At 37.8% G+C, this 14,970-nt stretch overlaps 1 protein-coding gene across 9 annotated transcripts in view; it reads left to right on the top strand.

Moving 5' to 3' along the window:
• The window catches only part of MLPH (melanophilin), a 71,940-nt gene extending 56,970 nt beyond the window's left edge, over positions 1-14,970 (top strand). For all 9 annotated transcript variants that reach the window (XM_087919544.1, XM_087919542.1, XM_087919541.1 and 6 more), the window contains 5 exons: positions 69-212; positions 1,174-1,266; positions 8,081-8,138; positions 11,323-11,420; positions 13,156-14,970. In XM_087919544.1, coding sequence (XP_087775670.1) covers positions 69-212; positions 1,174-1,266; positions 8,081-8,138; positions 11,323-11,420; positions 13,156-13,182 — 420 coding nt within the window. In that variant the 3' untranslated portion in view covers positions 13,183-14,970. The remainder of the gene's footprint in view (positions 1-68; positions 213-1,173; positions 1,267-8,080; positions 8,139-11,322; positions 11,421-13,155) is intronic.

Genomic DNA, 14,970 nt, shown 5'->3' with positions numbered 1-14,970 from the left:
TGGTCTAGAGTTTAGAGAGATTATTGACAATAATCTAGCTGGAAAGTAATTAGTATTGCTGATTGTAGGTGCCTTCAATCTATGGATTGCAGAAAAGACGAAGAGAATTGGAGGACCAAACCCATCACAGTGCAACAACAGATTCAGAACTGTCAGAGTTGGAAGACAAAGTGGCTTTTTCTGTGGCTGAATTACAACACAGAGAGACTAAGGTAAATCCCTGTTGTCTTTTCTTAAAAGGCAGCTTGGATTGATTTCTAAGCAAGAATTCCCCAGAAAATTATCTCTACGTTTACCTCTACCTCTGTCTGTCTGTCTGTCTGTCTGTCTATCTGTATTTTCCTGGGCAAGATAGCCTTATATTTTCATACAAATTGACTGAAGTTTTTATACAGTGACTCTGTAAAAAATAGAATAGAAAATAAAAATAAAATACAGTTTCTTAAATCAAGAAAAGTATAATCAATTTTGTTTCTTAATATCTTTCTCTTAATTAAGAGAGAAGATAAGTCACAATGGGAATTGATCTTGCCTAAACCTTATTCTGCAGGCTAGCTCAGCACAGCTGAGGCAACGCAATTTTGCCTCAGAAATCTGGGAACTCATAATGAAGGCAGAAAATAATTGGTTCTGAGAAAAGTACATTTTTTTTCACTGCTAGCACCTGACTTGTACATTGTAATGAAATTAGGGTGTAGTCTGTTTTTTAAAAAAGCCTGAGAAAGTCTGGAAAGCAGAAGTATTCAGCAGGTTCTGACCAGTTCTGGAGAACCGGTAGCGGAAATTTTGAGTAGTTCAGAGAACCGGCAAATACCCACTCTGACTGGAGATTTTACAGTATCCTTCCCCTGCCAGGCCCACCAAGCCACGTGTACAGAACCGGTAGTAAAAATGTTTGAATCCCACCACTGCTGGAAAGCTATAGTCACATAAAACATGGCATGCTTGTTCCATTTATTATTATTTTTAGTACTTAAATAATTGAAGACAATTATCCCCAGATTCCAGTTCATTGGCATGTCAAGTGCCAAATGAAATAGCTGCACTGACTTAAATTAGGGATAGATGTTTGCCTCTGTGTGTATGCATATACAGTACAACCATGTATTGGTTTTATGCTAGGAAAAAGTCTAATTGCCTTTATGATGGAAAAATGTGCTACTTCCTATAAAGGTGTCTGATATAGAATCTCGGATCGCTGCACTGAGTGCTGCTGGGTTGACAGTTAAACCAGTGGAAAGGTCTAAGAAGAAAAGAGGCATCCAGGTGAGCATACCTAAATTTTACAAAAAAAAACCCAATGATGTGCCTTAATGAAATTGTATGGTCTCTGAATTCAGGTTTATAATTATAAAAAGTTGAGGAGATATGAATCCTGCCTTCTAAGCAAAGCAAGAAATCTAAGTACTCTTAATAGGCAGCAAATCTCATTTGTTGACTGTATTATTTTATTATTTCTGTGTTTGTTATCTGGCATCTATAACTTGAGGATATAATAAAGGAAGAATGCCCCAAACTCTGGTCTTTCTTGGGACTTAGTTTGCTTTTTTAAATAGTTTGTTAACTAGATTTTTTTTCTGTGTATCTGATCTGTTAGGATGCCAGGCCTCTAGGAACTCTCTTATATTTTTGGATTTCACTTGATCTAAAATGGCTATAGTCGACTTGGCGATTAAATTGGTCCGTATATCCAGTAAAACTTTCCAGCATGTCTTCTGGCTGCCAACTAAGTGTGTTCTCTAATCCTTTGCCTGTTTGTCCTACACAGTAGCTTTCACAGTCATTCTACAGTATGTTGTAAATAATTTCATTTCACATTTGTTTAAGATATTTTGGAATGATTTTGTTAGTTTGTGGGCTACTTCGATACTTTGCAGTTGATGTAATTACTGGTGGTTTTTTAGATATTTTTAATGTATGGAAGATTTATTCTTTTTATGGGTTGGGTTGGTTGTGTTCCAGTTGGTTGCACTGAAAAGCACTTTTAATAATGTGAGTACCCAATGTAATGGGTACCATTTCATTGAAGGATACTATAAATACTGTCTATTCCCTCTCTTTGGAGTTCTTGGAATATACAGACAAGCCTGGGTATTCAAGCTTGTCTGAAAGCCCTCTTATGTTGGGCAGTTGGATTGTTGCTTTGGTAATGCAGCACTTGGTTTGTTTATACTGGTTTTCAATATATCTGAATATGAAGTCTGCCATTAATACTTTGGTTGTTGATAATATCTAGGAATGGTAGTCTGTTATTCTTTTCTTCCCTTATACATTTGATTCTGTTAAAGACTGATTTTGTTGTAAGTATTTGGTTATGACAAAAACATAATGTCCACATAATAGATTCACATTTGGAGTTATTTATGGAGGAGGACTATTATTTCCAGACGCTGCTTAATTGTTTCTGATTTGAATCCTGAAATAGGTGATTCCATAGATGTTCCTTTGATTTCTTCGTAGATCTGCCTATCAAACTGAAAATAAATAGTGAGGCACTAGTCTATAAGTTCCATATTTCTAAGTAATTTCCATTTTTGGTTCCTTCACTTCATGTGGAGCTTTGTATAGAGTAAGGATTAAGTGGTTTTTGCCAGTTTTGGATCTATGGATGTGAAGAATGCTGTGTTATCGATGAGTTCATGAATTCACCTTCTTCAGCTATTAAATATTTTCTTTTATTTTCTAAAAGCACTGTAATAATGAATTGATAGCATGTGTGCTCCTATCAAAATAGCCACATTTTTAATGAGTTCTTTGGCAAAATTGTATGTTGGGGTGCCCAATAATTACACAATTAGGTAGAGCAGTATATCTGGTCTGTGTATTTTTGTGTGTCCATAAAAGCATGGGAAATGGATCCATAGCTTTTTGAACACGTTTGTTGTTTTGTAATTTGTCTTACTTTGAATAGATCATTAAGGCTTTCTTCATTTGATTGTCTACTTTCTATACTGAGCTTGTATTTAGAAATTAACAGAGTTGGAAGGGACCTTGTAGGTCATCTAGTCCACACACACCCCGCCCAAGCAGAAGACTCATTTCTGACAAATGGCAGTCCAGTCTCTTCTTGAAAGCCTCCAGTGATGAAATTCCCACAACTTCTGAAGGCAAGTTGTTCCATTGGTTGATTGTTCTCTGTCAGAAAATTCTTCCTTATTTCTAGGTTGAATCTCATCAGTCAGTTTCCATTCATTATTCCTTGTCTGGCCTTCAGATGCTTTGGAAAACAGATTAACCCGCTCCTCTCTGTAATAGCCCTCAAATATTAGAACACTGCTAATGTCTTCCCTGGTCATTCTCATCACTAGACTAGCCATGCCAAGTACTTGCACCCATTCTTCTTATGTTTTAGCCTCCAGTTCTTTAATCATCTTTGTTGCTCTTCTCTGAACTATTTCTAGAGTCTCTAAATCTTTTTTAAAGTGTGGTAGTGAAAACTGGATGCAGTATTCTAGGTGTGATCTTACTAAGGCTTTATAGAGTGGTATTAGTACCTCACTTGATCTTGATTGTATCCCTCTGTTAATGCAATTTAGGATTGTGTTGGCTTTTTTGGCTACCGTCACACACTGTTGGCACATATTTAATTAGTTGTCCATTAAGACTCTTAAGATCCCTCTCACAGTTACTGCTATTAAGCCCAGTATTACACAGTATATATGTGTAGTTGTGGTTTTGCTTGCCTAAATGCAAGACTTTACTTTTCTCTACATTGCATTTCATCTTTTTAGATAGAGCCTAGTGTTTAAATTGTCAAGATCCATCTGGATCTTGAATTTATTATCTAGGATGTTGGCTATACCTGCCAGCTTAGTAACATCTGCAAATTTGGTAAGTTCCCCTTCTATTCCCTCATCTAAGTCGTTTATGAAAATATTGAAGAGTATTGGGCCTAAGATGGAACTTTGTGTACCCCACAGCTTAACTCCATCCATATAGACATAGTACCGTGAAGGACTAATTGTTGAGTATGGTTTGTCAGCCAGTTGTAGATGGTGATGCTATCTATCCTATTTTTTTCTAACTTAACGGTACTGAGAAGTAGATTGTGGTCTACTTTGTTGAATGCCTTGCTGAAGTCTTAAGTATACTATGTCCACAATATTTCGCTGGTCCACTAATTCAGTCACCATGTTGAAGAAAGAAATAAGAATGGTTTGGTATGTATGGTACGTTTCGTCTTTGCAGATTCTGGCTATCTGCTAATATTCTGCCATACTTATATGTCCCTCTTTCCGTTTTTTGTACTTGTCCTTTTTGTCTTTCAATATATCAGAGAGATCTTTGGGCAGCCATGCTGGTTTCTTCTTGGATTTCTTGGTTGTTTTTTTCAGTGGTACTATCCTGGACTGGGATTTTATGATCATATTTTTCAGAGTTCCCAACTTTCTTGAGTTGTTTTCCCCTTTAGGATTTTCATCCAAGGAATCTTTCCCAAGTTTGTTAAAATTAACTCGTTTAAAATCTAAGATTCTGATATCATTATGTTTTATTGTTTGTGTTTGCATTATGCTGAATTCCAGTTTGACATGGACACTCTCACTCAAGGTTCCTGCAGTTTCAGCTTCCTCAATCGGTTCTTCTCTACCTTCCTCTACTTTTTGGATAACAAAATTGTCAGCTAGGTTGGTCAGGAACCTATTCGATTTCTCACTTGGTGCAGAATTAGTCTTCCAGTTGATGTCAGGGTAATTGAAGTTCCCCATTACTATTATAGTGTGTTTCCTACATATATTTGTTAATTGGTTAGCAAAAAGTACCTCTATTTTTTTCTGCTTGGCCTGTAGTATACACCTATGGCAATGTCATTCTTTTTTTCTTTCATATTGATACATATGCATTCTAGGAGGTTTTCGTCTTTGATTTCGTATATTTCTGTATCAATGTAGTGATCCTTTATATACATGCAACTCCACCTCCTCTTTTATGGGGTCTGGGGTTTTTTTTAACAGTTTGTATCCTTCTATCAGTATGTTCTAGTCATGGGCTTTATCCCATCAAGTTTCTGTGATTGCAACTATATCGTATCTACCTTCATGTATTAATAATTTGAGTTCACCCCGTTTGTTCCCCAAGTGTATATAGACACTTGAGATGTTTTTGTCTGACTTTCAGTATCCTTCCTATGACTCCTATTTGGTGGTTCGAGTGTCTTCCTTCCCATCCCTCCCAACTTCTTTATTTGACTTATTTTCTAGGGATTTTTGCTTGGAATTAGGTCCTGGAGATTCTAAAGATTGGTCACTCTCCCTCTTCAATTTTAGTTTAAAGTCCTTGTGATAAGTTGAGCTAGTTGTCTTCCAAAAACGTTATTCCCAGTCTTTGTGAGATGCAGCCCATCCTTTGCCAAAAGCCCATCATGAATGTAGTGCAGACCACAATCCAGGAATCCAAAGGTTTTTTGGCAATACCAACTCTTTAGCCAGTGGTTCTCTCCTAGAATCTTTTATTCTCTTACTGGATTTATTTTACCTCTTACCTTTCGTTGGTAGTACAGATGAAAAAACTACTTGTGCACCTAACTCCTTAACTTTCTTGCTGAGTTGCTCATAATCACTCAATATTGTCCTTTTTTGTATCATTTGTCCCTAGATGTAGTAGTAGAAAAGGGTAATAATCTAGTATTTTTCTATGTATCACAGAAGCACTTGATGGTGCTACTTTTTAGGGACATTTCATGATGCTTCTTTTCTAGGTGTTTGCATGTTTTCTTCCAGAGAGATGTAAGCAAATTTATTGTTCAACACCTCATTAGGTTTTTTTTAGTGTTGTCCTCTATCCATAAAAACTGTCATTCACCTTTGCCTGCTGGTTTTTGGTCCTTCTATAATATTTTTTATGGCTAGAGAAGGGCAGTTTGTTTTAAGACCATTCTGTTTTTGTGTTACTTTAGTCAGAGGTAGGATTTTGAATACATTTTTTTGGATCTCATTTGAGAGTTTAGGTATTCTGAATGCTGTTTCTGATACTGTAAAGAATTATAACAATGTCCTATATGCTACTTTACAAAGTGACAAAACAAACTTACATATACTGTAGGGCCGTGATGGCAAACCTATGGCACGCGCCATAGGTGGCACGCAGAGCCATTTGTGTCGGCACATGAGCTGCAGGCAAACTTACTTCACTGTGCGTGTGCGTGTCTCACAGTTGATTTTCAGCCAGTTTGAGGCCTTTTTCAGCCTCCCAGAGGCTCCAGGAAGGCCTCTGCAGGCTTTTCAGGCCGAAAACAAGGCCTGTTTCATCTCTTCCAGTTTTTCCAGAAATACCGGAAGTGACAAAACAGGCCTAGTTTTGGCCTGAAAAGCCTGAAGAAGCCTTCCTGAAGCCTCTGGGAGGGCAAAAAAGCCTCAAACTGGCCAAAATTCAACTGTGGGGCACAGTACAGGTAAGGGGGCAGTGAGGGTGAGGGGGATTGCACGCACTTGTGTAGAGGATGTGGGGGGCGCACATTGCCTTCTGGGTGCTGGCACACGAGTGCAAGTGTGCAAGCGCGCACACAATTTTTGGCACGGGAGCCCAAAAAGGTTAGCCACCACTGCCATAGGGGAATGACAACACTATGAATTCAGGAAATATTGGAGAAGAAGGAAATGGAAAAAAAGAAGGAATGCAAACCACTGAGTAATGTGTACTTAAAGAGAGCAAAGGCAATGCAGAAGAGTCCTGGCAGATGGAAGGTTTCATGGGTAAAAATAAAATCAGCATAAATTGATCTGAACCATTTTTTAAAGAGCACTACAACTAACAACTCCATAATGGATCATTTCTGAGCCACGAATCTTAAAGCACTGCATATAATGTACTATATAGGAATTAGTAAATAAAGTCCACTAGTAAATATTTGTCACTGAACTGAACATCAGAGAAAATTGGAAGGTAAAATTCAGTTGTATGTTACATGTAGTCTTTCTAAATGGCTGTTTTGCCACTTTTGAATAAATTATCCCTAGAGCAGGTAAAGATATGCAAACCAGGTGCATACTCAACCAACTATTTTCCTATCATTTGATTATCATAAATCATATCAATGTTTTTCACATCCTTCATTCCAAAGCATTTAGTCTTCAGCCTCCCAGGAATGCATATAATTCTATAGAGGACTCAAACTTTCCTGGTACAGTATCACCAGGTGATTTGAAAGTATGTGCAAGTACAATGATGCTTTTCTTGTGAAAGTGGAAACTATCATTTGCCTACTCATTGACATTTAGCCAAAGAAGATTTTCCCCAATTTTAAAATCTTGGATGACATAAGGGCAAGAGAAAAGCACATTTCCTCCTCGGTTCATTTTTTGGAACAAACGCCACTTGCTCTGAAATCTACAAGGATTGCCTAGTTAATTTTGAAGGTATCATCATAAAAGTTTAAACTCAGATAACCATAGCTTTTAAAATTCCATTGCATGATTTTTCCAACATCACCAGCAGCCAATAATAGTCGTGAAAATGCTGATCATGTATGCCAATAGACAATGCTTAATTAAGATGACATATTTAAAATTTAGATGGAAAAATAACATTTACCAAGTAAAATTCATAAAAGATCAAAACATAAATCTTGACATACTTCTACATGATATTAAAGCAGAAGCTGGAGAAGCAGCTGAAACTGGGATCCACAGATCCAACTCTGTTCTAGAAATTTAAAAAGTACTTTTCAAAACCTCTCTTTCAATATTTATTGATGGTGTTTAGTGGTAGACATAATCCTGTAGTCCTAAGAGATATTTCTCTTGGCCTTTCTGATGTGACATTAATAACTGCATATTGCAAGTGACATTTTGATGAAAACAATTGGGGCTAAATGATGTACAGTTGGAGAGTTGTGGGGAGAAACAGGATATTCAGCTTCTTTTAAAAAGTCTAATCCAAATAGAAGAAATATTTTACTGAATTTCATTTACTTAATGGATAAATCCAGGCAAACAAAGTACAAATAGATAAATTACCCACATAATAAATGAGCAGACTGACATTTATTTGTGGGCCAAAATGCTGTCCTGCTGAAGGAAGTTGCATTGGGGGGAAAATACATCCAACCCTTATTTACTTGTTAACAAGATTTTATTCTTTTTAGATCATGTCTGTGTCCCATGTGTTGAGGAAGAAATTCAGTATTTCCCATGAAACTCCAAGTAAGTCTTTGCTCATTTATGCAAGGAGGAAAATGCTCAGTTGATTGGCAGCTTCTGCCTAATAATAGTTGCCTTGGTTAAAAGCAGAGTTAAATTACTTTCTGCATGTGTGCATATCTGGAATGTATGAATCAATTTCACAATGTGGTTTTCATACATATTCAGCTATTACTCTCCCAGACTTTCTGCATCATGCTGAAAGGGCCTCGAAGACAATTCTTTTGTTTTGGTCACCCTGTGTTCTGCTGCCTCTCACCCCTGTCTCGATCTGCTTCCCCCAACTGATGCCTGTGTTTTCTTCCTCCCGCTGCTGAGACCCAACTGGCAAAAAAAAAGCTGTTAACCTTTGCATGGCCTCCTCGGCAGTGGGAGAAAGGACAGTTAACAGATACTCAGAGATGGAAGGGACCTTATAGATCATCTAGTCCAACCCCCCGCCCAAGTGGGAGACCCTACACCATTTCTGACAAATGGCAGTCCAATCTCTCCTTGAAAGTTTCAAGTGATGGCGCTCCCAGAACTTCTGAGGGCAGGCTGTTCCATTGGTTGATTGTTCTCACTGTCAGAAAGTTTCTCCTTAACTTGGGAGCTGGTGCAGGAGGCAGCAGAGGGTAGACAGCAGTGTTAGAATGCAGGGCAGCTGAAAGGGTAGCATTGGTTGGGGGGAGTCAAGCAACTCCTGTGATCATAAACGTGGGCAAGCTGCCAAGTATCCAAATGTTAATCATGCGACTACAGGGACTCTTGCAACAACCATAATTTCATTCAGTGCTGTTGTAACTTTGGTCATTGATCAAATGGTCCTTAAGTGAGGATCTCTTGTTCTTCCAGGTGTATTTTCAACATATTAATATTTAAGCAGAAAGTTATACAGATTATCTTTCAGCAACATTTGCCGTAATGACGGCGATGAAAAAGTAAACTTTGCGGTCAATGCTCACATTTACAATCTTTTCAGGTCTGTAAAGGAAAGGAAAGCTGAATAAGATTATACGCACAGTTGCAGTTTCACTTAGCCACTGCTTCACTTGATGACCATATTGCCAACCTCAACTGTGGTGCTAAATGAGGACTACCTGTATATAAAAAAAACCCAGCTTCAAATATTATTATATGTAATTGTAAGGACCTGCCTCATTTAGCCCCCTCAGGCAAACAGGAATCTTGAATTCATCCAGTTGAATCAAAATAATTTTTATTGAGGGAAAATGATTGCAGGAGAGCAGGGCAAAATCTGAAAAAATTTCCAAGCAGTTAAAGCAGTCAAAGTAAAAGCATGCAAAAATGCTAGCCAACCTCTTTCCCTTCCTTCCAACAGAAGTGCAGGACCCAATGGTGGACCAGTCCAGTAGCCACTCTAAAAGGGCTAAATCATGTATGGAGTTGTTGTATGCCCCTTCAGCAAAGGGCAACAAATCCGTCCAGTTATCTTGCTGATAATTGATATAACAACTGAGATATTGTTCCCGCACTGAGTTTGTACGTTCACACTTTCCATTATTTTGAGGGTGGTGACTTGAACTCAAGGTGAAATATGAAAAAGCCCAGGTGAAGCAAACAGCATTCTTTCATTTCCCCAAACCAACTTTCCTGACCAGTCCACCAGCAGCCAATGTGATGCTGCAAGGTTGTTATGGAAACTCCAAGGTGCTAGGCAGATAACAGTTTACCCTCAGGTCAGGACAGCCTTGAAGTCAGGCTGGAACTGGCTGGGAGGGAATCCGCTCCATCTCTGAAGACAGTCCCCCTTCCTAATTCCCAAGCAGTTACGGTCAAAGCAAAAGCATGCAAAAATGCCAGTGAGCCTCCCCTCCCCTCTTTCAACAGAATGGCAGGACACAATGGTAGACCTGACAGTAATAAACTTGGGATGACTGATACTTGCGGAAAGTGGAATTAACATTAAATAGTTAAAGCAATATCTGCTTAATCAAATTTCAAGTAGTCCGCAGTTTTTCTTTCCATACAGTTATTTATAGCGGCCCCAAATGCCCCCATTTGGTTAGCATACTCTCATTACTAGGTGTAATTTACTAGGGTAAATTTTAGAATTGTGATGCCTCTGAAAATAACAGGGAAGAATTGATTCTACTAGTTGCTGAAGTAGCAGCACACTTCTGCAGAGCTCTCCCATTTTGTTTAAATTTAACATGTCTCTTAGAGTAAGCCACATCTTTTACTCAGATCCACATGGAAGCAGAAAGCAGGAATAATGTGTGCCAGAAGCACTTCTGAATCTTGTTGAAGAATTCACACTTGTATAGATAGGAGGACTAATGGCCAAACACTTAAATCTGAGCCACTGTGTGCTGCAGCTTATATGGGGGGCAGGAGTGGGGAGTGGGGAGTTGAAGCAGAGAATAGAAGTATGAGGTCCTCGCCTAGTGAAAGTGCATTCTTTGACTAATGACCACTGGACTGCTGGAACTGCCTGCATTGTTAAGCAATATGGTCACCTGATGTTTTGTCTAGCAATTGCTTCACTTAGCAATAGAAATTCCAGTCCAATTTAGGATCGTTAAGTGAGGATTACCTGTACTGGGTTCAGATTTTGCTTCTATGAATTGAGAGGGAAGGAGGACTTAGAAAATATTATTGATCACTCACTCAGCTGCTACAGTATGGAGGCAGTAATTCTTACTTAACATTGTAATTGCAAAGTTCACAAAATAATTTTAAAAGTGCAGTGTACTACATTTTCTCATGTTAAAACATAGTGCAACACACTGAACATGGAGATTTAAAACAAAAAGAAAAACAATGAATAGAAATCAAGAGTCAACAATGTAATTCTTACATTAATACAATTTCTAATAACAAGCATTGGTCACTAAAACAAAAAGGTTGTCATTAAATTGTTTAGGTATAATATTGTGCCCAAACTTGGAGTAAATGGGAATAAATGATATTATGGGGAATGCCAAGTAATTCATAGAGATAAATAAATTCTCTTAAATATAGAAAAAGATCTTTGTCTAACTTGTACATTAAAAGAAACTTACTTTTTACACGCTGGTTGGATTATTAACCTAGAAGAGGTTTTCAACTTACAAATTCTTCCTCCATTTAAACATTGCATGTGTACTTTGGTTCTTTCCCCATTCTTACCTTTTAAGACCAGCTAAACACAAACAATTTTATTGCAGCATCTTGTCGTCTATATTATTTTCTTTAACTTTTCAAGGCAATGCTGAATCCTTTGCTCGGAACTCCTATTACAGAGGATCATTGACCCAACGAAATCCAAATGGAAGAAACAGAAAAATAGATCACATCTTCACGGCAAGTATTCAGAATTTACTTCATGGCTTTCATCCCGACTGAGAATAGATGGTAGAAAAAGGGTAACAGAGACGAATAGAGGAGTTCTTTACCATGAAATGCCAAATTCCAATAGAAGGCTACTGGTTTTTGTAGGAGAAAGATATGTGGCCATTTATCAAGAAGAGGCTGTTATTAATATGAAAACATGTAAATTAGACAGAATCCAGAATCAGATAAGTGGAAATAACAGCTAATAGCTGTATAGCATGCTTTTGTATCAGGGAAATCAATCTTATGATCTTACTATAATATATGCTGTAACAGTGGTGGCTAACCTTTTTCGGCTCACGTGCCAAAAATTGAGTGCACGCACTCACATGCCAGCACCCAGAAGTAATGCATGCTGGCACGACCCTGCGCATGCACGCACGACCCCCCTGCATGCACTGTGCATTTCTGAATGCACGTGAGACCCCCTGCACGCGCTGTGCATCTCTGCGCATGCACACACATCTGCACACGCCGTGCATGCGCACCAGATACCCTACAATCAGCTGTTGTGCAGCAGCGTGCGTATACGCAGTGGGGTTCTTCCGAGCAACCTCTCACGTGTCGGCAGATGTAGCTCTGTATGCCACTTCCGGCAGGCGTGCCATAGGTTCACCATCATGGTGCTATAATAATCATATACAATTAAATAATCATATAATCCCAAGTAATTCATGCAACCATCAACAATAACTTTATCGATTGGCTGATTTCTTATTTTAAAAATTGAAATAAAAAAGTAGCTAGCTATGGTAGAGCTAGCTTACTTGTTTGGCAATTTCACATCTCTCTCTCCCTCCCTCCCTCCCTCTCGCTCCAAGAGTCACAAAAATATTCCTGTTCCTACTTTTTCTGTTGCTGTTTTTCTACGGCAGTATATTTGGACCAGGGAGCACTCTTTATTTTTTAAAAGATGGGAACCTTTCAGGAGGCGTACATAATTCCAATTTGAAAGTGGAAACGTGACAAATGATAACAAAACTAGTTGACTGTGGATTCTGTGAATTTGGGGAGAGTGCACTGGGGAAGGGGCACGACAGCTGACCTTTGGGGAATAAATGAGTGAGTTAATCTTGAGAAATAGTCTGGGTTGGAAATACTCCTGAATTATAATTCAAAATAATGACCCCAAATTTTTCTATTATCTTTTATTATTGATTCATATTTTTAAAAAGTTACAGATAAGGCAACTATTAATTTCTACAGATATATTCTTTTGTCTTATCCTAACATATTTTTCTTGCAACATAATACATATACTGTACGTAACAATCTCAGAAATCTTATCCTCTTTTTTTTCCCTGTCATTACTCTGGCAGTTCTTTGGAATATCTTAGGGGCGAGCAGCAATCACCTCCTTTTTCAACGAGACATCTGCAGCTAGAAAATGTTGACCCTCTCTTTGGTTTCATGACAACATTTTGCGTTGTTCTGAAGCCAGTCAAAAGGAAAACAGTGATTGCTATGAGCTATAGGAGCATCTAGCAGCATTTGTGCTCAATCTGCACTGAAACTCCTAAACTTTTAACTCTTTAAATGGCATGGGGAAAATGTATGCACAATATCAGTCCAGCAATTTTTATGAGTGATGTTAATTGATTTTTATTGGGATCCACTCAGAGCTGAATGGAAGATGAGCAACTATGTAAATGTTTTAAGTAAGTAAAACTCCAAAGCCTCATATTGATGTTTTGATACTTTACAGAAACCTGTGATGACCCATCGTTCCTGAAAACAGTGGACTCTTCTAAGATCAATATTGCAAAATCCTGGCTCAAGTTTTTATTTTTGTTGCTTTTTTCTCTCTTACCAGTCTATTTGTTCTATGAAAGAAGGAAAACAAACAAATTACTTCTGAACAGAAATCTCTGAGGAAGAATCCTATGACATTTGAGCTCTAACTTCTCTAGCAGAGCAGCAGGTCTCAATGTATGTTATGGAATCCCTTCCTCAGCTTCTTCACTTATCTTAAATATATATATCCAGGTGGATTAAAGACACATTTTCTAGGCCACTAAGCTTGTAGTTTAGCTGTATGGGACCCATATATACATTTTGTATTTTCAGTGCTTGGAACTGCTCAAGATTCATGTCCTACTGCTATTACTAAATCATTGGGTGGTAAGGAGAAGGGTTTGATTTACTTTACAATGTAGAAAAATCAATAATTCCTGAAGGTAGCTTGAACTTTTTGAATTAAATCATCATGATCTGTTTATAAAAAAAAAAGATTCAGAAAGACTTTGTAAGACTAATTCATTAGCATAATAAATAGAGGGAAACAATTTTGTCTTGTACAAACTTAATTCTGTTGACCACTGAATTATAACCCCTGGAAATTTATGCTATGGTAACTATAGACTTCCCACATTTTATGCTAGGATTATGTGTCCCCAAAACTTTGCATAAAGAATGAGACACTGAACCAGTGGGAAAGGGGGATTGTTGAGTATGGTATCAAATTTTATAACGCAAATGAATGAGTAAGGAAGATGACCTTGTCAAAGATTTGCAGGATCTGTTGCCTAGGAAAAAGGGCTAAAGCATTTTTAAAGTCCAGAAAAAGATAGCATTAGAAAATGACCCAGGCAGACATCTTCATAATTCAAAGAGGAGGAGGCACAATGCAATCAGACTTGCAAGATTCTGTTACTACAGCCAATTTCAATAAAAAATAGTTCTAGCCTTTCAGTGAACTTGATTTCCTGGTTTGGCTTACCTAGTAGGGCTGACATGCACTGACAAATATTCTCATAAATATTTAAAGCCTTCTTCTTAAGTATCACATTTCTTAAAAGTGTTTTATTTCTATGTGCAATGGAAGCATAATCTCCATTTTTCTTATAGCTGGATTTCATGGTGAACCAAAGGGTTGAATGCATTACAATTTTTGCTAGCATTTTTCATCATTTTATACACAGTAGATTTTCCCAGGTTAAAAGCTTGTCCTGGGACTTCACCCATTTCAGGGCAACATAATACAGATAGTCCTTGAGATACGACAGGCCACAGTGAACGTTCGAAGTTACAACAACCACCTCAAAACCAGTGGTGGGATTAAATTTTTTTTACTACCAGTTCTGTGGGCATGGCTTGGTGGGCGTGGCAGGAGAAGGATACTATAAAATCTCCAATCAGAGGTGGTATTTGCCGGTTCTCCAAACTACTCACAATTTCTGCTACCTGTTCTCCAGAATTCGTCAGAACCTGCTGAATACCACTTCTGCCCAAAACTATATATGACCCTTTGTCAAAGTTACAGTGGCTGCAGTAATCCCATAATCATTCATCCTTATGGAAACATAATGGAGATGCTTCAGTGCCTTTCTTCATATTTAAATCTAGAACTATGTTTTCAAACTCTAAAATTTGAATTTCTATGCAAGTTGTCTGTACCATCATGATGGCTTTCACATATAACTTCAAACTTTGTGTCATGTAAGAGCACAGACCTTCAGAAAATTAAGATATTACTGATTTCTCTGAAATTAAAAATAAATAAATAAACTTTTGTTGGCAA

This window comes from Pseudonaja textilis, chromosome 1 (assembly GCF_049901715.1).
Source record: "Pseudonaja textilis isolate UNSWEBS1 chromosome 1, rPseTex1.2, whole genome shotgun sequence".
NCBI lineage: Eukaryota > Metazoa > Chordata > Lepidosauria > Squamata > Elapidae > Pseudonaja > Pseudonaja textilis.
The sequence above is the reverse complement of the archived record's forward strand: the minus strand, read 5'-3'. Positions and strand labels throughout refer to the sequence as shown.